At 46.3% G+C, this 23,637-nt stretch overlaps 1 protein-coding gene across 2 annotated transcripts; it reads left to right on the plus strand.

Moving 5' to 3' along the window:
- The first annotated feature begins 428 nt into the window (after positions 1-428).
- On the plus strand, positions 429-23,417 carry LOC118094805 (hydroperoxide isomerase ALOXE3). Of its 2 annotated transcripts, none has more exons than XM_060281886.1 (14): positions 429-514; positions 2,306-2,510; positions 6,516-6,600; positions 7,588-7,710; positions 8,136-8,239; positions 10,143-10,315; positions 11,806-11,949; positions 12,534-12,737; positions 13,498-13,584; positions 16,566-16,735; positions 17,993-18,114; positions 18,266-18,366; positions 19,485-19,655; positions 22,383-23,417. In XM_060281886.1, the coding sequence occupies exons 1-14, from the start codon at positions 494-496 to the stop codon at positions 22,560-22,562; spliced, it is 1,890 nt and encodes a 629-aa protein (XP_060137869.1). In that variant the 5' UTR covers positions 429-493; the 3' UTR covers positions 22,563-23,417. The 2 variants fall into 2 exon arrangements, with proteins under 2 accessions (XP_060137869.1, XP_034991380.1); XM_035135489.2 differs by lacking the exon at positions 429-514 and adding an exon at positions 586-881.
- Positions 23,418-23,637: the final 220 nt, after the last annotated feature.

The raw sequence follows: 23,637 nt of genomic DNA on the forward strand, positions 1-23,637 counted from the left end.
TTATAAAAAAATGATGTGTTGATTAAAATAAGTAAGTAGAAGAATTAGAAGACATGGCCACCCAGATCCTTGCTGCGATGGCAGAGTTGGCAGTGGAGAGCCAAGGGTTGTGAGGCCCAGTTCTGGTTCCAGACTGGATTAGTGCTGCAGCATGATCTGGCAACATTGGGCATTATCCTGGCAACCCATCAGCGTCTGGAAATACGTTCCAGCAGCAGTTGGTATCGCATGCTACGATCCCAGCCAATCAGATTACGTAGCATGGTATGCTTGCTTTCAAAAGCCTGTGAGAATTACCCACGTCAAGATTGCAGAGTCAAAGATTCCAGGTGGGGAGTCCTATGGTCTTGTAATAATTTGTTACCGATTTATTTTTTTTAATCTTCCCTGCGGATAAAAGGAAGCCGGCTTTGCCCGCAGCCCCTGGTCTCGAACCTAAGATCTCCTAGCATCTGATAAAGCTCCGGTGAAGTGAAACGTCCCGCCCGCCTGCATGAACTTGCACCTGTCCCAGGTGAGCTTGCGTGGGAGTCAGGAGGGGGCGACTCGTGGTTACTCCCAAATTCTCTTCCAAGCACCAACCCTGCAAGGCGGGGCAGTGGGAGAACTGGCTGATCTTCTCCTTGAAACAGCCACATTCTAGGCGGGAAGCAGGCGGCAGGAGGGAGGAAATAAAAAACCTCGCTGGCTTTCGTCAAGGTTTCTGGAAAAGTCCCGCAGCTGAAGTCCCCATGGCTACTACCTACAAAATCCGGGTTGCCACAGGCAACTACCTGTGTGCGGGGACCATGGATTCCATCTCCATCACCTTGGTGGGATCTCGAGGGGAGAGCCCCAAATCCCAGCTGGATAAATGCGGCAAAGACTTTTCGCCCGGAGAGGTGAGTGCTTTGGGGTTTTCGGAAGCTCCTTTATACCGGGCCTGCCTAGCTCAGCATTGTCTGCGCTGATTTCAGCAGGATTTCAGCTCAGCCCTAATTTTTAATTCCATTTCAATTTTAATTCGTGTACAGCCTTTCTTTGAACACAAGGTGGTTCACAGCAACAAAATATACAGCGAAGAACACAAACCTTATGATAATTACCTGATACGATACAAAAAGTCGTAATAAAACCTAACTTTCAAATGGAATGACTTATATCAAATAAGGTAATATTTAATAACCTATTAGAATATGATAGTGCACAATAAAATTAGCTCTCAAAACACCAGCAAATAATAATGAAACAGAAACTCACTCTTAGCAATTACAATAAACTATAATCAATACATAGACAGCATCTTAAAAAGCAGAGACATCACCTTGCCTACAAAGGTCCGTATAGTTAAAGCTATGGTTTTCCCAGTAGTGATGTATGGAAGTGAGAGCTGGACCATAAAGAAGGCTGATCGCTGAAGAATTGATGCTTTTGAATTGTGGTGCTGGAGGAGACTCTTGAGAGTCCCATGGACTGCAAGAAGATCAAACCTATCCATTCTGAAGGAAATCAGCCCTGAGTGCTCACTGGAAGGACAGATCGTGAAGCTGAGGCTCCAATACTTTGGCCACCTCACGAGAAGAGAAGAATCCTTGGAAAAGACCCTGATGTTGGGAAAGATTGAGGGCACTAGGAGAAGGGGACGACAGAGGACGAGATGGTGGGACAGTGTTCTCGAAACTACGAACATGAGTTTCACCAAACTGCAGGAGGCAGTGCAAGACAGGAGTGCCTGGCGTGCTATGGTCCATGGGGTCACGAAGAGTCAGACACGACTAAACGACTAAACAACAACAATAACCTATTAGAATATACAGTAATAGTGCACAATAAAATTAGCTCTCAAAACACCAGCAAATAATAATGAAACAGAAACTCACTCTTACCTATTGCAACAAACTATGATCAATACAAACGAGTGCAAGGCAAAATGCATAAAATACCATACTACGTGCAAAAGCATGTAAAAGGGTCAAATTGAGAAACAAAGGCAACTTACAAAATGATTATTTTTTAAAAAATCTATGAACTCCTATCCTCCCTTCCCAGCTTCTGCTTCTGCTGTTCTGATAGCCTAGCGATAAACCTTCGTGAAGATGCAAGTGATAGATAGAGTGAGCGGGCGGAGGGATAAACTCAAAACTGATCCATTGTGTACAGGACACTTTTGGGTTGGGTTAACTCTCAGGCTTACTGCTGGAATCCTGTGTCCTTTTGCCGGAGGGGAAGGTGGCTGCGAAAACACCCTCTTCTTTGCGTTTCACAAATTCACAGCCTGTTCCGTTTTGCCCCGATGCCTTTTAAACTCTCCCCTTCTGCCTCTCAGGTGGGTGAATATGTGGTCCAAAGCGAGCAGGACTTGGGCCCCATCCTGTTGGTCCGGCTCCACAAGGAGAAGTACAGCATCTTCCCCCAGACAAACTGGAACTGCAGCTATGTCGAAGTGGCCGCCCCCCAGGGGGAGACCTACCGCTTCCCCTGCTACCAGTGGCTTCTGGGGTACCAGACCCTCGAGCTCAGAGAAGGGGCAGGTGAGAGACCTTGTCCGGCTATATATATATATAATTATTATTGACTTGCTCTTTAGCCAAAAAGGCTCCAGGTGCAGCTTATGAGGTCTGTGGCAAGGTAGTATCTGCCCTGAGGCTGACAATATGAAAGTCATGACACAAAAGGAAAAAGCGATGGTGAGGGAAGAGGAAGGGAAGGAGGCTCAGGCTTGAGTTCTTGAAGTGGCAGTCCTTATTAGAATGAGCTGGGCTGGAAATAGTTCGGGGAAAAGTGGCGTCTCCACTCCCATCATTCAGCCTGGATACTGAGGTCCAGCTCCGATGGCCTTCTAGCAGTTCCCTCACTGCAATAAGTGAAAGTTACAGGCACAGGGCCTTCTCGGTGGTGGCGCCTGCCCTGTGGAATGCCCTCCTATCAGATGTCAAGGAAATAAACAACTATCTGACTTTTAGAAGACATCTGAAGGCCGCCCTGTTTAGGGAAGTTTTTAATGTTGGATGTTTTATTGTGTTTTTAATATTCTATTGGGAGCCGCCTAGAGTGGCTGGGCGGGGTATAAATAATTTATTATTATTATTATTATTATTATTATTATTATTACGGATTTGCCCTATGCTCTGCACCAAGGGTAGCCAACGAGGTGCCCTCCAGAAGTTGCTGGACGACAACTCCCAGCGTCCCTGAGCATTGGCCATGCTGGCTGGACCAGATGTTGTGGGGCTCTTCCCATCAGACCCAGCCAGCATGACCAATGGTCAGAGCTGATGCTCTGCAATGTTTGAAGGGCCAGAGGTTTCACTCCCTGCCTTAAGTCTAGGTGTACCAACCTGTGAGGAAAGGTCGCAGCGCTTGGGGCCTTTGAGTTTAGAGAAAAGTTGAGTTAGAGGTAAAAGGACAGAAGCTTATACAATTTTACATGTTGTAGTAGAAGGGGACAGAGAAAAGTTTTGTCCCTCACTTTTATTTATTTTTAAATAAAAATTATCATAAACATATGCACAAACACCCTGGGATAGCTCGCTTGGTAGAGCATGAGACTCTTAATTTCAGGGTTGTGGGTTCGAGTCCCATGTTGAGCAAAAAGATTCCTGCATTGCAGGGGGTTGGACTAGATGACCCCTGGGGGTACCTTCCAATGCTACGAGTCTATGAAACTAACACATAACTATACAAGCAATAACAGAACCGCACACAGAGTATGTTCAGTATTTAAAAAAAAACAAATTATAGAGATGCAGTTACATACAGCCAATGAGCCTATATAGTCCGACCACAACCAACAGTGAGTCATGGGAGGGGTGCTTATATGACTCCCTGTTTTTAGAATTAAAAAATGGAAACGGTTCTGAGCCAAAACGGTCCAATTTGGTTTCGTCGCAGTCTACAGTATATACATTCAGATAAAGCAGTCTCCTAGACATTAGAAAACCGCTCCTCCAGCATGGGATAAAATCACAGACCCCAAGAGCCATCTAGTCCAAACCCCTGCAATGCAGGAATCTCAACTAAAGCATTTTAACCCCTGCTTAAAAATCTCCAAAGGAAGGAAAGTCCACAACCTCTCGAGCAGTGCTATTTCCCCAGAAAAGTAGGTTCCCGGAACTCACCCTCCTGAACCTTGTTCTCTTATAATGGTGATATCTCCCACACGAGAGGTGCCCGAACTTCATCCTAGCAAGTTCTGGCTGGGGAAAAAGCTCTGCTCCCGAGGGAGCCCGCTGCCCTGTCGAACAGCTCTTGCTGTCAGAAAGTTCTCCCTGACGTCAAGTCAGAATCTCCCTTCTTGTAACTTGAAGCCATGGGTTCAAGTCCTACCCTCTGGAGCAGAAGGAAACTAGCTTGCTCCATCTTCCACGCGACGGCCCTTGAGATATTTGAATGCTGAGCTAGATGGGCCATTGGTCTGATCCAGTAGCAGGCACTTCTTATGCTATTATTATTATTATTATTATTATTATTATTATTATTATTATTATTATTATCCTCCTTGTGGGCACATGTTCTGTGCATGCCAGAGGAGATTTTCCTACCATGATAGAGAAAGGTCTCTGGTTCCACAAAGACAGGGCTGTGGTGTTTGTATTAAGGGGATGCCCTGAATTAGAGGACCTTACGCATTATATCAGGGACCCAGGTGGCGCTTTGGGTTAAACCACTGAGCCTAGGGCTTGCTGATCAGAAGGTCAGCGGTTCGAATCCCTGTGACGGGGTGAGTTCCCGTTGCTCGGTCCCAGCTCCTGCCAACCTAGCAGTTTGAAAGCACATCAAAGTGCAAGTAGATAAATAGGAACCGCTACAGCGGGAAGGTAAACGGCGTTTCCGTGTGCTGCTCTGGTTCGCCAGAAGCGGCTCTGTCATGCTGGCCACATGACCTGGAAGCTATACGCCGGCTCCCTCGGCCAATAATGCGAGATGAGCGCGCAACCCCAGAGTCGGCCACGACTGGACCTAATGGTCAGGGGTCCCCTTTACCCTTTACCCTTACGCATTATATCTTGTGCTGCCCCTTATATAATGAAGCAAGAGAACAGTTTCTGAAACCTATAATGACAAGGTCCCCTGGCCAGAATCCTTCTGACATGATTCTACATCTCCTTGCAGGATGTGACCTGGCGCGTAGCACTTTTTGCAACTGCCGCCAGGAAAATGAGAAAAAATTATATAGCCGAGACAGCTATCAACTGTAAAGGAGATGAATTTATTTGACCCCCATCTACATCAAGCTGTATCTTTATTACTAAACTTCGTACATAATTGTCTATTGTATTATTCAACATTACTTTTAATATATTAGTGGCCCCACGGGGAGTTTAGCTTATGAATTTCATTGCCTAATGTCTCAATTTGTATATTAAGGAGTTTCTATAGCTTTGTGCAGATAAGGTCAGGTTTTGACAATACAAATGTTTTTAAGCTTTTTGTATCAAACTAGTTCAGTGGCATCTAATTGGTTCCGGAGGTCTGTACTTAACCTGAAGCGCACTTAACCTGAAACGAACATTCCCATTGAAAGTACAGTGGAACCTCGGTTTATGAACACCACGGTTTACGAACTTTCGGTTTACGAACGCCGCGGACCCATCTGGAACGGATTAATTCACTTTCCATTACTTTCAATGGGAAAGTTCGCTTCAGTTTATGAATGCCTCAGTTTATGAACAGACTTCCAGAACCAATTACACCCATGCTTCGGGTTAAGTACGCTTCAGGTTGAGTACTCCGCGGACCTGTCTGGAACGGATTAATCCACTTTCCATTACTTTCAATGGGAAAGTAAACAGACTAGAAAGAGAAGTTGCTGAATTGGAACTCATTACCAAGCTTAAAACCATGGAGCCACCTGGGATGAATAAAGACATCGGATTCTTATCTCATTATGCATGATCAAGCTTTCTTTAGCGCCTCAGCCCTTGCTCCCCCCCCCAGGACTAATTGCAGTCATCAGCAGTCGTTAACAGCCATCTACAGGTTTACCACTCCCATCAGCCCATCACCCATTCCCACCCACCCCCACCACCCTCTGTATATATATAAGGGTCTGACACTTCTGTTTCAAGTGTATCTGAAGAAGTGTGCATGCACACGAAAGCGCATACCAAAATAAAAACTTAGTTGATCTTTAAGGTGCTACTGAAGGAATTTTTTTTCTATTTTGTTTCAATGGGAAAGTTCGCTTCAGTTTATGAACGCTTCAGTTTATGAGCAGACTTCCGGAACCAATTGTGTTCATAAACCGAGGTACCACTGTAATGGAAAGTGGATTAATCCGTTCCAGACAGGTCCGCGGAGTACTTAAACAGAAAATACTCAAACCGAAGCGTACTTAAACTGAGGTATGACTGTATATATTTTACTGAATGACATTGTATAAATTGGAGCAGCCTTTGGCTATAAGCAATAAACTTGACGGACAGGGCTGTGGCCTCAAAGCTGGCCCTGGGTTCAGAGGGATGGAGCCAGGTTGCCAAAGAAAGCCTCACCGCAAAAAACTCTCTTTCCATCCCACCCACCTCTCTTCCCTCCAGCCAAAACCGTTTGCATGGACAAGGAGAACCAGTTGCTCTTACAACATCGGAGAGATGAGCTGAGAGCGAAGCAAGAGGCCTACAGGTGAGCAGATTCTGTGGCTAGCTCACCTGACTGGGCCGGGAGTTGGTTGCAGGGACGAGCCAATCTGTCAACGTTGGGTTCCCTCAGGGCAGAGCCACACTGTACAATTTAAAGCACATTTCACGCATGACCCCAAAGATCGTGCACAGAATTTAGGTCTTCCTAAGATCAAACCTATCCATTCTTAAGGAAATCAGCCCTGAGTGCTCCCTGGAAGGACAGATCCTGAAGCTGAGGCTCCAATACTTTAGCCACCTCATGAGAAGAGAAGACTCCCTGGAAAAGACCCTGATGTTGGGAAAGATTGAGGGCACAAGGAGAAGGGGATGACAGAGGACGAGATGGTTGGACAGTGTTCTCGAAGCCACCAACATGAGTCTGACCAAACTGCGGGAGGCAGTGGAAGACAGGAGTGCCTGGCGTGCTCTGGTCCATGGGGTCATGAAGAGTCGGACACGACCAAACGACTAAACAACAACAACAAAATCCTCATGGTTGGCATAATATGCTTGGAAGTGTGAAATCTCAGGAGGCGAATAAGATTTCAGGGCGCTCTCTGCACCATACATTTAAAGCACTTACTGCAAAGGAAGCTGGGAGCTGTCCTTCGGCAAGGGTGCTGGGAATTGTAGCTCAGCGAGGGGGGAACTACAGTTCCCAGGGTTCTTTGGGAGACGTTGCATCCAGTGAATGTATGGCGTGGCTCTCCCCAGAGCTTCTCACTTTCCCCGTCTTTACTTCAGTTCCCCACATTTCCAAATCACTTTGAGGGGCTTATTCAAAGGTCCCTGTGAAAATTTAGCAGCATTTTACTGCAAAATTCCCTACACTCGTTTTTTAAAGCAGTTTTGAGTAACGCACACATTTCTGCAAGCAATTTTCATCAGGTATAATGCACAGTTGTATTTTTGCTGATACGTTACTTTTTATGCAGTTTCCCCCCGTTTATGGATTTTTGCAAACATTTATGTTTGTTTGTTGGTGCAGATATAAAGAATATCAGCCAGGCTGGCCCCAATGCCTAGATGTTGACTGCGTTGATAATTTGCATCCAAACGATCAGTATTCCTGCAGCCGATACAGCGCCTTCCAGGTGCAAATGGTGGCTTCGTAAGTATCTGTTGGGACACGAGCAGCAGAGGCGAGAGCTGGAGGAGGGATGAGAGGAATCCCCCAGGATCTGAACTTGTGCAAAACATATGGTCCAACCCATTTGCTCAAAGCGAATTTCACTGGATTTTAAATGTACTGGCAAGGGAACAACTGTGGATTGGCAAGGATGTACGTACCTGTGTGTGGAATAAGCAGTGGCAGTATAAAATCCCCAGCCATTTTGCCATTAAGGCTTGTAGAGCAGACAGGAACTCAACAGGTGAAGTTCCTCCCTATCATGCTTATCTATGCTGTGGGAAATATCTATGCTGTAGCTGTTTTATTTCTGCCAGTCATTTGGGGGGGGCAGAAGCAAGGGGAGCTTTGGAGACCCAGTTCCCCCCCACTCTTCAATATGTTTTATTTTCCTTTCTGAATGCCAGGGAAGTTGAGTTGAAACTGAAGGGTTTGCTGGATTGTAAGAATTCCTGGCGGAAGCTGGATGATGTACGAAGGGCTTTTTGGTTTTATCGATCCCCTGTTTCAGGTCAGTATCTTCATCCACACCACATTCGTCCTATAAACCATTATTATTATTATTATTATTATTATTATCATTATTATTAGGGAAGCTTTTAATGTTTAATTAATTATTGTATTTTAATACTTCTGTTGGAAGCCGCCCAGAGCGGCTGGGGAAACCCAGCCAGATGGGCGGGGTGTAAATAAATAATAATAATAATAATAATAATAATAATAATAATAATAATTACTATTACTATACCACACTTCATCCAAAGATCACAGGGTGGTTTACAATATAAACAAAAAAAAAACATACTGTAACAACAACAAAAACCAATAAACTCACCCCACACAGTTTAAAAGGCCATAGAGAGTTTAATTAGCCAAAGGCCTGGGAGAAGAGGGATATTTTTTAAAAATAATAATAATAATTTTTTTCTAATTAAACACAAACAAAACAAAATACACACACAAACAAAAATTTCATAATCTCAATTTCGTCTCTAATCATTGTGTTTGACTTCCTCGGTTCCTCCTTACTGCGATTCATAACATATTAATCTGTTAGCAATTTCTACTTCATGTTCCTCTTTAGCTTTAATTCCATATATTTATACCTTAATCCATCCATAACCTTAATAAATATTACAATTTTCCTTCTACACAAATCTGTTTTCGTAAGCTACAGCTCCCTGTTTCTATCAAAAACCCTTTCTTGTTACTCTATTTCTATATTATTCTTTTTCAAATAGTCTTTAAAACACTTCCAATCTTCTTCCACCATTTTTTCTCGCTGGTCTCGAAGTCTCCCGGTCAGGTCAGCTAATTCCATCTGCCATTCTTCCACCGTCGGTATTTCTTTCGTCTTCCAATATTTCGCTATCAAGATTCTTGCTGCTGTTGTGGCATATAAGAAAAATGTAGTGTCTTTTTTCGGTATTTCACTCCCAACTAGTCCCAATAGAAAGGCCTCTGGTTTCTTTATAAAAGTGTTCTTCAACACTTTTTTCAATTCATTATAAACTTTTTCCCAGAAGTCCTTTATCCTGGGACAGGAGAAGAGGGATATTTTTGCCTGGTGCTGAACGTGATGTAGTGAAGGCGCCAGGCGAGCCTCTCTGGGGAGAGAGCATTCCACGAATGGGGAGCCACTGCAGAAAAGGCCCGTTCTTGTGTTGCCACCCTCCGGACCTCATACGAAGGAGGCATAAGAAGAAGGGCCTCAGGTGATCACAGGGTCCAGGTCGGTTCATCTGGCGAGAGGCAGTGCTTGAGGTCTTGCAGTCCTGAGACATTTAAGGTTTTATAGGTCAAAACCAGCACTTTCAATTGAGAACGGGGAACTAATTGGCAGCCAGTGCAATTGGGCCAGGATTGACGTTATCTGCTCAAACCATCTTGCAACCTGCCGAATTCTGCACCAGCCGAAGTTTCCAAACCATCTTCAGAGGCAGCCCCTCATATAACGGGTTGTAATAATCTAACCCCAAAGAATTCTGGGAGCTGTAGTTTGTTAAAGATGCCGAGAGTTGTCAACAGACCCCTATTCCCCCCTCAGAGGGGTAAAATTCCCAAAGTTCCCCGTGAAAAGGGATTGATAGTAAAACCACTCTGTTAATGGCATGGCCATGACCCTAAAATCTCGTTCAGCTCCCGAGATTTCACAATTCCAGCATGTTTTCCTAGCCATAAAGACAGCAAGTTCCTCTGGCTGAGATTCCCAGGAGCCTAAATTCTGCACCTGCAAAATCCTGCCACACATGCAGACCTATTAGACCCACTTTATGGATGGGAAGAACTGAGGACTAAAAGGACTTTTGCGGTTTGTACCGTCTGCCCCCCACCTCTGAATAAAGGCCTGGGCCACCCACCAAAAGAAATCTGCCCTCTTTGATACCTTACCAAGGACATCTCTGTGTCCCCAGAATATGTCAGCAAGCACTGGGACGAAGATGCTTTCTTTGGGTACCAGTATCTCAACGGAGTGAATCCTGTCGTCATCCGGCGCTGCACCGAGATCCCAGCCAATTTCCCCGTCACGCATGAGATGGTTGCCAAATCGTTGGAGAATCACACCACCCTGGAGGAGGAGCTGAAGGTAAGAAGATAGGGCGGGCCCCCACACCTCCCAAACGCAGCCTCACAAAGGGTCTTCATCCTCAGATCAGGGATGCCCTTCGCTCTATCCTCTCGCTTTGTTCCTTTTTTGTGAACGGTTGAGGCCACGCTGCTTTTACTGCTCGTTCTCTCTCGCAATTTTAATGCTCTTTCGTAAGATTCCATAATTGTCATTTAAAGCTTTGGGTGTCTCCAATAATTTCACGTAGTTTTACTACAGACTTGCAATGTATGAGTCAATGGAAAGGAGACACCATTTATATTATTAGACCAGCAGCTGGATAGAAGCCACTTTTCTTTTCTTTTTCAAAATAATGTTTATTAATTTTCCATTTAAACATATATAATCACATCATTATTCCCACTTTACCTCTTTGGCTCTTTAGAGCAGGCTTCCTCAACATTGGCCCTCCAGATGTTTTGAGACTACATAGAATTCCCATCATCCATCATACTACAATTCCCATCATCCCTGACCATTGGTCCTGCTGGCTAGGGATCATGGGAGTTGTCGGCCAAAAACATCTAGAGGGGCGAGGCTGAGGAAGCCTGCTCTAGAGCCTATTGACTTCCTTCCCTCCCACCTCTAAGTGCCTCGACTTACAAATTTAATCCATTCCGAAGGCACCTTCGTAGGTCAAAAAATCCGTAAGTCGAAAAGTGCCATTGGAAACGCGATTTCCCATAGGAATGCATTGGAAACAGAAAAATTCGTAAGTCGAAGCAACCCCATCTAAAAATTCGTAAGTCGAAAAAACCCTATCTAAAACCGCCACGGTTTTCGTTCGGATGTCTAGAAATTCATAAGTGTGTGGCCAATTGCCCCACTCGTAAGTTGAAAAATTCGGTTATCGAGTCGTTCGTAAGACAAGGTACCTCTGTAAACCTTTCTATTACAGCATTTTATATATTTTCCAATTCTAATAAGACTCATCACAAAAGACCACCAAGTTTAAATAAATATAGAAAGGTAAAAAAATTCTCATTACAAATCTTCAGATAAACCTACTACCGGTAGTGTTGTTAATTGCTTACAATGATCTTTCAAATATTGTATAAATTTACTCCAGTCTTTTTGGAATACTTGATCATGCTGGTTTCGGATTTTTCTTGTCAAATTCGCCAGTTCTGCAAAGTCCATCATTTTCATCTGCCACTCTTCTATCGTTGGTACTTCTTGTTGTTTCCATTTTGGGGCTAAAAGGGTTCTTGTCTCTGCTATTGTTGCAAACACAAACAGTCTTTTATCTTTTCTTGGTATCTCTCCACCTACAATACCCATTCAAAAGGCTTCTGGTTTTTTGTTTTTTTTAACAAAAGTGTTTTTGAACATTTTCTTTAGCTCATTATATATCGTTTCCCAGAAAGCCTTTAGTAGATAGATGCCACTTTTCGTTTTGGAGGCGTATTGTTTTTCTGCCTCACCCCTCCATCCTATTAATGGCAGGCTCCTCTTGCTTTGACTTACAGAAGGGCACCATCTTCCTCATCGACTGCCAGATTCTGGAAGGCGTCCCAGCCGCCAAGCTGAACGGTACCCTCCAGCATATCTCTGCTCCTCTCTGCCTCCTGCACTCGACTCCCCTGGGGGAGATGATCCCCATTGCCATCCAGGTAACACCTGTCTCCATAGCTGCCAAGTCTCCCGTATTCCCCGGGAAACCCCCGTTTTTCTAGCTGTTCTCAGCTGAAAAAACGGATTTTTTTGTTTTCCCCCGGTTTATTCTGGCGCAGCGGCCATTTTGGAACTGGGCAGAGCATGCTCAGAAGCGACTTTTGATGCAGCTCTGCCCAGTTCCAAAATGGCTGCAGTGCGACTTCTGGCGCGACGGCCATTTTGGAACTGGGCAAAGCAGCATCAAAAGTCACTTCTGAGCATGCTCCGCCCAGTTCCAAAATGGCGGCAGCACTACTTCCGGTCTGCTACTTCCTGTCCACAGTGGGGACATTGGTTTCCGGGTGGGAGTTGATCACGGTGAGGGTTTGCCAAGCATGCCTTCCTCTTAGCACGTTTCTCCCTTGCGTCCTGAGTTCGAGTGCCTTCAAAGCCCATGGCACCTTTGGTAAAGGCTGTTCTCCAACTGGAGCACTCACAGGCAAGTGATTCCCAGTTGTCGGTGTTTATAATACTTTTTTAAAGATTTGCCTTGAGAGAGTCTTTAAACCTCTTTTGTTGACCACTAGCATTACACTTCCAGCTCACCCAGCAACCCGGACCAGAGAGCCCCATCTTCTTGCCCACCGATTCAGAGTGGGACTGGGCACTGGCAAAGCTCTGGGTGCGCAACAGCACTTTCCACATCCACGAAGTTCTCACCCACCTGCTGTACACACACCTGGTGGTGGAAGTCTTCCTGCTGGCCACCCTGCGGCAACTGCCCATGTGCCACCCGGTGCACAAGGTGGGTGTGGGTCACAGGGAGGGCCGGCCCTGCTATTGGGCAGCGTGAGGTGGCTGCCTCAGGCGGCACATTCTGGGAGGCGGTGGTCCCCCTTAGCTCTTCCTCCTGAGCCTCCCTGGCCCTCTCCTTGGAGAAGAGAGTTGTGTATCACACCCCTAGCCCTCCACATTTGTGGCTGCCCTGCTGACAACCTTCGGGGCATTGCAGTGCCCCCTTGCAGGTACTGAAGCTGGATTATTTGCTACATTATCTGGAATGGGTACGTGTGTTTGTGTCCTTTGAAATCTATGCCTCTGGATTTTTTTCCATGGCAGTTGTCCAGTGACGCGCAGCAGAAATGCACATAACAGGGCAAAGTGTGCATACGAATGCGTATAATGGTGAAAAGAAGGTGCAAAATTGGATTATTATTAGGGAATTGGCTTTGCAACAAATGTGTCTATTAGGTCCAACGGCATGCAAAGAGGCATATGTTGGGAAAAATTCACTCTAAACCTCCTTCAGCGGATGTTTTTAAAGGGGGGGGTGGCCATCTGCCAGGGATTTTTTAGTTGTGTTGTAGGGGGTTGGACTTGATGACCCTAGGTGGGCCCCTTCCAACTCTGCAATTCTATGAAAATATTTGTGGAGGGAGGACATACGCAGAATTGGCCTGAGCAACGTTTAAGGGGATTTTCTCACCTCTCCCTTGGACTCCCCTACCCCCAGTGACCGCCTTTCTCTGACCTTCTTGTTTTATTTCTCTCTCCCCCCCCCCCAGCTGTTAATCCCACACTTCAGATATACGCTCCATATCAACGTCCTTGGCAGGGGAAACCTCTTTGCTCCAGGTGGCCTCATAGACCTGGTAAGCTCAGATCTTTTGCTTAACCCTTAGCAGTCTGATCCTGGGGGCAGTTGCCCACAATGAAGTCTTTGCTTTGGGAAATAAACTGTTAATAATAATAAAAATTATTATTTATTCCCCAGCCACTCTGGGCGGCTCCCAACAGAATATTAAAACACGATAAAACATCAAACATTAAAAACTTCCCTAAACAGGGCTGCCTTCAGATAGTTGTTTATTTCCTTGAAATCTGGTGAGAGGGCGTTTCACAGGGCGGGCGCCACCACCGAGAAGGCCCTCTGCCTGGTTCTCTGCAACCTCGCTTCTCGCAGGGAGGGAACTGCCAGAAGGCCCTCAGAGCTGGACTTCAGTGTCCGGGCTGAACAATGGGGGTGGAGATGCTTCTTCAGGTATACTGGACCGAGGCCGTTTGTTGACTCGCTGCCAAAGCTTTTTACTTCCATTGGGGTGCGTGTTTGCATGTTTTGTGTGAATTGCATGATCAAGTCTATATTATAATGTTGTTGTTGTTGTTGTTGTTGTTGTTGTTGTTGTTTATACCCCACCCATCTGGCTGGGTTTTCCCAGCTACTCTGGGCAACTTCCAACAAAATATTAAAAATGCATGAAAATATCAGTCATTAAAAACTTCCCTAAACAGGGCTGCCTTCAGATGTCTTTTATTTATGCACGCTTTTAAAAGCAGTGCGGTTGCATCTTACTCATTCGATGCCAACCATACGGAGTTGAAAGTGGGCTGCTTGAAATTGCACAAGTTAACCCCGAGCAAAGCAGAAAGCTTATTAAGAGCTCTTTTCGCCTTGGGTTACCCAGCACAAAAAGAGCTTTTAAGCTCTCCGCCTTGCTTGCTGGGCAAGGCCCACACAGTGTGTGGGGTCTGGGATTATGGGGGATTCTCCTTCTCTCCCCGCTACCCGCTAGCCATGGGGTAGCTCCATGGGTCTGATTATATGTGATTTTTTACGTATACGCAGATCCCGTGGGACTGAACACACACACACACCATGCAAAAGCCTATTGCACTGTACCCTGTAAGTTGCTCAGAGATCTCTTTGCAACAAGCAGCTAGCCAGTCTAAGAAATAATAATAATATGTGTTGGGCTTGTAAAAGGGTAAAAGAGTATTAGGAAATGCAGGGCTGTCTTAAGCCCATCCAGCGCCCTGGTGCTAGGTCCCTCCAGCGCCCCCCTCCAGAGCCTCTCCAAGGGCCCGGGAGTGCCAAGCGGACCGCGGCAGCAGCGGGAGGCCACCTCCGAGGACTCCGCGCTGCGCCTCCTTCTCGTTTCCCCAGCGCTGGGTTCCACTCAGTCAAGCTTCGCCACCAGCGCGCGCACCGCGGGACCAGCAAGAGCTGCTTGGGCGCTGTGAGCGCGCTGGTGACGAAGTTCGACTGAGCGGAACCCAGCGCTGGGGAAACGAGAAGGAGGCGCAGTGCGGAGTCCTCGGAGAAGGAGCGCAGTCCTGGCCAGATCGCCGGAGCCCTGCGCTCACTTGGCACCCTTCTCCGTGCCACTAGCCTCTATGGCTAGGACGGGCCTGAGGAAATGATCCATAATGAATTGAAAAAAAAAATGTTTGAAAGTACTCCCCCCCCCCACAGAATCTTTTTTGTTGGGGATAATTCAGAGTAAAATTCCCAGGTGTCAAAAAGGGTTATTTATGTATGCCACTACTGCAGCCCGTGTTTTATTAGCCCCAAAATGGAAAATAAGTGAGGTCCCAATCAAAGAAGAATGGCAATTAAGTTGACAGAATATGTGAAGTTTGCAGACTTAACATACAGTATAGAATGAGAGAACAAAAAGAGCATACATTTAGAGAAGAATATATGGGAAATAACTGTGTACAGATGAAAACACTGACAGCATTGAGATAAATGCAACAGTGTAAATAAGTTTTGATGGACGTAATAACGGAATACTGAATGGTATAGTTCAGGCATCCCCAGTTAGCTATGCCTCTGCTAACCTGAAATTATGTGGGGTTAGTAGAACCCCCCCCCCAAAGTCTAACATGCCGTGACAGGCATCCTCTTGTAGTTCCTTGAAATTTTGCCTCTCCCCCTTGCGGTGGACATACCACTGGGAAACAGACACAGTCCAATACGGAATTGGGTTTAAGGAAAGGGATGGGGAGAAAGAGGACTGGATGAGGCCACGTACCTGTCCGCTATTGACAGCCGCATGCCTTGCAGAGGAGCAGAAGATGACCATGGTGAGGAACTTGATGAGCTCAGCTCTGGTTTCCAAGGTGGAAGGAACACCTGTTGGGACGGACAGGAAGTTTAGCTTTCCCCCGCTCTGCAACATGAAGCCATGTCCTATAGCAGGCATTCCCAAACTGTGGCCCTCCAGATGTTTTGGCCTACAACTCCCATGATCCCTAGCTAACAGGATCAGTGGTCGTGGAAGATGGGAATTGTAGTCCAAAACATGTGGAGGGCCGAAGTTTGGGGATGCCTGGTATAGTTTTTGTAAAATATGCAGGGGGGGGGGTTGATATGTAAAATGAACCATGGAAAGAGAGGAAGGGAAGTCATTGATATCTTGAGGATGTAAAAATGAGTAAATTGTAAAACAGAAAAAATTAACAAAAAATTATAAATAATAATAATAATAATAGCCGCAATAATAATATTATAATGAATACACTTTGGAATTCCCTGCCTTAAGCAGGTGCTTTCCTGTTTCTGAGCTCAGCATCTTACCTGCTATACGGCATTCACATACCATTCAATATTTTCAGACCCCAAACCGGGACATGTGTCTTCCGGGATGCTCTCCCATGAAAGTCTCGCGACCCGCACCTCTCTCCACCTCCCAAGTGCTTTTTCAGCACAAGAGCACCCAAAACGGCTGCCGTGATCTCTCATGAAAAAACGAGATGTCCCGGGTTTTTTTTTCCAGGGCACTTGGCAGCTTTGCATTTGCTTCCACCATGTAACAAGCTTCTCAAAATGGGCCTTTTCTCTCTCTCCCAGGCCATGGCCACAGGCTTCCACGGTCTGTCATATCTGCTGGCTAAAGGTCTTTCGGCGCTGACATATTCCACCCTCTGCCTCCCCGACGACCTCCGGGAGAGGGGGCTTGAGTCGCTCCCCGGCTACTACTACAAGGAGGACGGCATGAAGCTCTGGGAAGCCATTGAGAGGTGCGATCCGGGCTCCGGGAGGCCAGAGAGGGACAAAGCGGGAAGCGAGAGCAAGCCTTCCTGCCGGGGAAACTGCAAAGGGCTGCAAAGGCAGCCCATCTCTTGGAATTCCTAGACTCCGTTTGAATCCACGGAGCAATGGATTCAAACTACAAGAAAGAAGATCCCACGTAAACAATAGGAAGAACTTCCTGACAGTAAGAGCTGTTTGGCAGTGGAATTTGCTACCAAGGAGTGTGGTGGAGTCTCCTTCTTTGGAGGTCTTTAAGCAGAGGTCACGAAGAGTCGGACACGACTAAACGACTAAACAACAACAACAAGCAGAGGCTTGACAGCCATCTGTCAAGAATGCTTTGGTGGTGTTTCCTGCTTGGCAGGGGGTTGGACTGGATGGCCCTTGTGGTCTCTTCCAACTCTATGATTCTATGATTCTATGACTTGGGAAGGAACAAGATTTAGACTATTGCTAAGTAGGTCGTGTTGTTTGCAAGCATAATCTCACTGGGGGAGAAGCCATCATTACGGACACGCTTAGGTCAAAAGAGTCTCTCTGGAGCCTTCGTCGGTAAGATCTGTGAGACTAGATGAGGCCAATGGAGGCCCATCTACTGCAGCATTCTCTTTTTGCAGTGACCACCAATAATAATAATAATAATACCGGTAATAATAATAATTTTATTTATACCCTGCCGATCTGGGCAGTTCCCAACAGAATAGTAAAAAACAACGATAAAACATCAAACGTAAAAAAGCTTCCCTAAACAGGGCTGCCTTCAGATGTCTTCTAAAAGTCAGGTAGTTGCACACCTCTCCTCTATGATGATGATGATGATGATATTATTATTATTATTATTATTATTATTATTATTATTATTATTATTACTGCCGCGTCCATCTGGCTGGGTTTCCCCAGCCACTCTGGGTGGCTCCCAACAGAATATTAAAACCACAATAAAACATCAAACATTAAAAACTTCCCTAAACAGGGCTGCCTTCAGATGTCTTCTAAAAGTCAGATAGTTGTTTATTTCCTTGACTTCTGATGGGAGGGCGTTCCACAGGGTGGGCACCACCACCAAGAAGGCCCTCTGCCTGGTTCCCTGTAAGCTCACTTATTGCAGGGAGGGAACTGCCAGAAGGTCCTCGGAGCTGGACCTCAGTGTCTGGGCAGAACGATGGGGGTGGAGACGCTCTTTCAGGTCTACCGGGCCTTTGAGGCCGATGCCACCGACTCTTTCCCTTCTCTCATTGCTGCAGCTTTGTGAAGGGCATTGTCCATCTCTACTACAAAAGTGACGGCTCTGTCAAGGAGGACCCTGAGATCCAGGCCTGGGTGGCCGAGATTTTCGACAAGTGCTTTTTCCAGCGAGAGTCCTCTGGTAAGACCTGCTTCCCGCGCCCTCTTCATCGTGAGCTACAAAAATGGCCGCCGGACCCTGAATCGCCTCACGCTGCGACCACCTCTGGGGGAAGTCGGGGGGGTCAGTTGAGTGGGGTGGCATCTTGAACCCCATTTTGCTCTCCTTCCAGGCTTCCCTGAGCATCTAGAAACCATGGCCCAGCTCACCAAATACCTCACCATGGTAATATTCACCTGCTCCATCCGCCATGCCAGCGTCAACAACGGCCAGGTTGGGGTCTTCATCTTTCTCTTGTTCTTTAACTCTGTGAAATGCAAATGATTGCATAGAGAGATAGAGGAGAGGGAGAATTGTGTGTATGTGTGCGAGAGGGGGGTCAGAACAGCATTCCTTATCCTCATGTGGGTGGGTGGCGCCGTGGTCTAAACCCCTGAGCCTCTTGGGCTTGCCGATCGGAAGGTCAGCAGTTCGAATCCCCTCAATGGGGTGAGCTCCCGTTGCTCTGTCAACCTAGCAGTTTGAAAGCACACCAGTGCAGGTAGATAAACAGGTACCACTGTGGCGGGAAGGTAAATGGCATTTCTGTGAGCTCTGGCACTCGCCACAGTGTCCCGTTGCACCAGAAGCGGTTTAGTCCTGCTGGCCACATGACCCAGAAAGCTGTCTGCAGACAGACGCAGGCTCCCTTGGCCTGAGAGCGAGATGAGCACCACAACCCCACAGTCGCCTTTGACTGGACTTAACCACCCAGGGGTCCCTTACCTTTACCTATCCTCATGCTCCCCAGATGTCATTGGACTCCCGTTTCCACCAGCCACAACCACCACAGCCAGGTGAAGCAGGAGTGGTCTCCAACAACATCTGGAGGGCACCAGGTTGGGGAGGAGTGGTGTAGACAATTCTGAGCCAGGTGGGCCAAGAGATGGCATCATAGCTGCCAAGTTCCGGCCTGAGAAATAAGGGACTGGACCGGAAGTAGCAGACCTGAAGTAGTGCTGCCGCCATTTTGGAACTGGGTGGAGCATGCTCAGAAGCTACTTTTGATGCTGCTCTGCCCTGTTCCAAAATGGCCGCTGCGCCAGAATAAACCGGGGGGAAACAAAAAAACCCCGTTTTTTCATATGGGAACAGCTGGAAAAACGGGGGTTTCCCGGGGAATACGGGAGACTTGGCAGCTATGGATGGCATCCGTAGAAGGCAACTTCCAATGCTGGTTCCCCAGCCTCACCTAATGGAGAATCCTTTCCTTCCTCTGAGATTCAATCCCAGTGAACATCTTCTGTGGATCTCTCAGGTGACCCATCTCCCCAGGCAGAGAAGAAGAAAGGGTGCCAGGTGCCTTTTGACCCCCCCCCAAGGTCCTCTAACCTTCAGCTCTTCTTCCCCAGTTTGACTTTGGCGCCTGGATGCCCAACTACCCCTCCTCCATGAGGAAGCCACCCCCCAAAATAAAGGGCGGGGTGACTTTCGAGAGCGTCCTGGAGACTTTGCCGGACGTCAGCACGACTTGTAACACTTTGCTGCTCCTTTGGCTGCTTAGCAAGGAACCAGAGGATAGGGTAAGAGGAAGACGGGAGGGACATTGATGAAGGGGTTATTGGGTTGTTATTTTGATTTTGTTATATGTTGTGGTTTTATATTTTGATTTTGTTCTGTGAACTGCCCTGAGACCTCCGGCTATAGGGCGGTACATGAATTCAATAAATAAATCATCATCATCTTAGAATCGTAGAGTTGGAAGGGGCTCCAAGGGTCATCTAGTCCAACCCTCCACAACATGGGAATCTCAGCTAAAGCTTCCATGACAGATGGCCATCTCCTTATCCGGGACACAGCACAGCCAGAACAAGAAAAGGTGTATGCTGTATTCTGCTACAAAGCAACCAGAGGGCCAACCTGAACGAGACAGTGTCGAGTAGTGGTTAGCGTTGGACTAGGAGTGGGGAACCCCCTACTCCCGTTCAAATCCCCACTCAGCGATGAGGCTCCCTTGGTGAAGTTGGGCTAGTCATTATCTGTCGGCCTGGCCTACCTTGCAGAGTTGTTGTTAGGGAAAAGTGGGTTGAGGAGAAACCCTGTATGTAGCTGCCACGAGCCACTCAGAGGAAAAAGGGGAATGAAGAGGGGGATTCAATTAAGTTTTACTCATTGAAATAAATGCGCACAGTTATTCGGTTCAGCGAATCTGCTCTGAGGAAAACTTAGTTCAAGACCACCCTAAATGTAATAATATTAGGAATGTGGGGAGTATTAGATTCAGTTCACATTTATAGGCAAAACTACCTAATTCACACTTTTGGGGGGAGGGGGGGAGGAACACAAATCGAAATGCAGCCATCTGTCGGAAGTTGTATTTCCCCGAATTTTGCAATACAATTCTCAAGCCAAGCAAGATATTACAAAAATACAACACAAACATGTGAAAAATTGTATATGAGGCAAAATTTCATACAAAGAGGTTACATTAGGAGAAATCTGCACCAAAATGCTGATTAATTTTAAAGGGGACTTGTTTTTTGTTTTTTTATTTTGATACTTTTGCAAATCCATGGAAGTGTGAATAACTAAATTTTAGAATGGCAAAATGAGAACCTGAGAAAAACCAAAGCCGACAGATTCGCCCATCACTAAATAATACAATGTGAAATTCATTTTATTTATTTAACAAATCTTACACGCGGCTTACTAGAACAAAACACCTCTAAGCAATTTATTGTTTTCCTATAAAGTGGTTGAATTAATTGTGACTGCTCTGAATTTAGCGGGTCATGGGAATCGCTATTACCGTCAGAAAGTTATTCCTAATGTTGAGTCAGAATCTTTTTTCTTGTAACTTTAACAAATTGGTTCAGGTCCTACCCTCCAAAGCAAGCGAAAACAGGCTTGCTCCATCTTCCGTGGAAAAGACCTTTAGCTATTTGAAGATGGCTATCATGTCACCTCTCAGACTCCTAAACATCCCCAACTCCTTCCATCATTCAGACTTGATTGCCCTCCTCTGCACGCCTTCCAGCTTGTCAATATCCATTTTTAAATCTGAGATGCCCAGAATAAGACATAGTATTCCAGGTGGGGTCTGACCAAGGCAGAATAGAGTGAGACTATTACTTCCTCTGTCCTGGACACGAGACTTCTGTTGATGCAGCCTAGTATAGCATTAGCCTTTTTTGCTACTGCATCACACTCCTGGCTCGTGTTAAACTTGCGGTCTATTAAGACCCCTAGATCCTTTTCACATGGTCTATGCTTTTTATAGGGTGGGGGGGGTAGAGGGCACTGGGGACGAGTTTATGTGAGATGTAATCCACTGGGAGCAGTCAAATACAACATTCCTTGTTTTCCTAGAGTGGACATGCAAGGGGATGTTTGGTCCAGCCAGTCGAAACTTCCTGTTCCTCCTGGCCTGGAGCATCCTTCCTTGCATGTGACTAGTGGGTGGGCGTGACCTTTCCAGACCTGGTAAAAGGACAAGGCATGCTGCCACTCTCCCTCTTTTCCATCTTCTTTTCATCCTGAGAGCTTCCTGGAATGAACTGCTGGCTGCCAGCCAAGCCATCCCTCAGGTCATCTCCCTTATGGGGTAAACCTGTTAGTATAAGTTTGTAACTTTAAGCCTTGAGCCTGCCTTTAGAGATTGTGAGTAAACTTTCTTCTTATTGCTTATGAATATGACTGTGGTGTCTTTATTCTTTTAGGAAGGATTCAAGGGGTCTTACCAGGCAAATATCAGAATACATTTCAATCTGGACAAGCCAGGTTGAATTGCGTATTGTCTTAAGAAACTCACACGAGTTTGCAACTAACTTTCTGCTGCGTAAAGGGGAATGCACTCTGCTAAGTAAAGAAACTTGCTAATGCAAGTTAGGAAGGGTGTTAATACAGTGGTGCCTCGCTAGACGAATTTAATTCGTTCCACGGGTCTTTTCTTATAACGAAAAATTCGTCTAGCGAATCCCATAGGAATGCATTGGATTTTATTTTATTTTTGCCCATAGGAACGCATGAATTGAATTTCAATGCATTCCTATGGGCAACCGCGATTCGCTAGATGAATTTTTCGTAAAATGAATTCGTCTAGTGAGGCAACCTCCGCTTGGAAAATCTCTTCGTTAAGCGAAAAATTCGTCTTACAGGGCGTTCGTCTAGCGAGGCACCACTGTAAACAATATAGCCTCTCCTGCCACCCTGAACATTCCCACAGTTTATATCACCAAGGCGGCAGTGGCCCCCAAAGGTTGGGAAACACATTTTCTAGAACCTTACCCTCATTTCTCATCTCCCTCCAGAGACCGCTGGGGTGCTACCCTGACGAACATTTCACAGAAGAGGGGCCGAAGGAGGTCATTGCAGCTTTCCAGAACCGCCTGGCCCAGATCTCCCTGGAAATTGAGGAGCGGAACCGGAGGCTGCCTCTGCCGTACCACTACCTCAACCCCCCGGAAGTAGAAAACAGCACGTCCATCTAAGCACAGCTGTCTCCCAGCCTGCTCTGCAAAGAGGCGCCTTGAAGACTACGGTTCCTAAAAGCCAGAAACCCAGGGATAGAAGCAGGGGTGCCCTATGGACCTGGCACTCCCTATAGCGTTGAAACGTTGAACCTCCAAGTTGGGGCTTCGAGGCCTGATGCTTCCAAGGGTGAATATATGAGAAACTGCAGAACACCACATGCCAATGGTCCATTTGAAATGTGCCTTGGCTTCCTTTCTTCCGGACCCCTAGGAAATCTCAGGCCTCCAAGGCTAGATTCGGGACAGGTAGAAGAAATTGCACCTTAACCTAGTCGAACTGGGAAAGTCATTCCCACGGGAGGCAGTGATGGCTGTCAACTTGGGAAGCTTTGAAAAAGGAGCACGCATAGCAGGGGGTTAGACTAGATGACCATTGGGGGTCTCTTCCAATTCTACAATTCTATGATTCTATTGCTCTCTGTTGGCTGGGGCCGATGGGAGTTATGTTCCAAAACATCTGGACGCCACCCTGTGCTTGCAGTAGGGAGTAGGATTATTGTCACCAAGGAACAAAGCCACAAGCAGGAGAGTCAGAGCAATGTTGGGCGTCTGCTTGAATCCAAGGTTGTGGCTATGGAACAAACTAGAGTCTCTTGGGATAGGCTCAGGTTGTATATATAGTATGTGTAAATAAACCATATATCATAATCAGCAGTCGTTAACAGCCATCAACAGGTTTACCACTCCTATCAGCCCATCACCCATTCCCATCTGAATATACATAAGGGTCTGGTTGATTCTGTTTCAGTGTATCTGACGAAGTGTGCATGCACATGAAAGCTCATACCAAAATAAAAACTTAGTTGGTCTTTAAGGTGCTACTGAAGGAATATTTTTTTATTTTCATATATCATAAAGACACCAAAGTCTTTGCTGTGCCTCATTCCCAAAAGGGAACACAAACCCTGGCGAGTGTCTGGAACCCCTAAAACTTCATACCACTCAGAGATTGGGGAGGGGTGCAACACTGGTGTCAGAAGTGGGATCTGTGTTTCCCGGAGGAGGGCCTGTGAGCGAGGCATCACTGAGCTGG

The sequence above is a fragment of the Zootoca vivipara genome, chromosome 13, assembly GCF_963506605.1.
Source record: "Zootoca vivipara chromosome 13, rZooViv1.1, whole genome shotgun sequence".
In the NCBI taxonomy this organism is placed as follows: domain Eukaryota; kingdom Metazoa; phylum Chordata; class Lepidosauria; order Squamata; family Lacertidae; genus Zootoca; species Zootoca vivipara.

Bases quoted from the DNA above. Each gene is read 5' to 3' on its own strand.
- LOC118094805 (XM_035135489.2), top strand. From the start codon at position 732: ATGGCTACTACCTACAAAATCCGGGTTGCCACAGGCAACTACCTGTGT. The intron at 13,585-16,565 runs GTAAGCTCAGAT...TCTCTCTCCCAG, and splicing joins CAGGTGGCCTCATAGACCTG to GCCATGGCCACAGGCTTCCA. The intron at 19,656-22,382 runs GTAAGAGGAAGA...ATCTCCCTCCAG, and splicing joins GCAAGGAACCAGAGGATAGG to AGACCGCTGGGGTGCTACCC.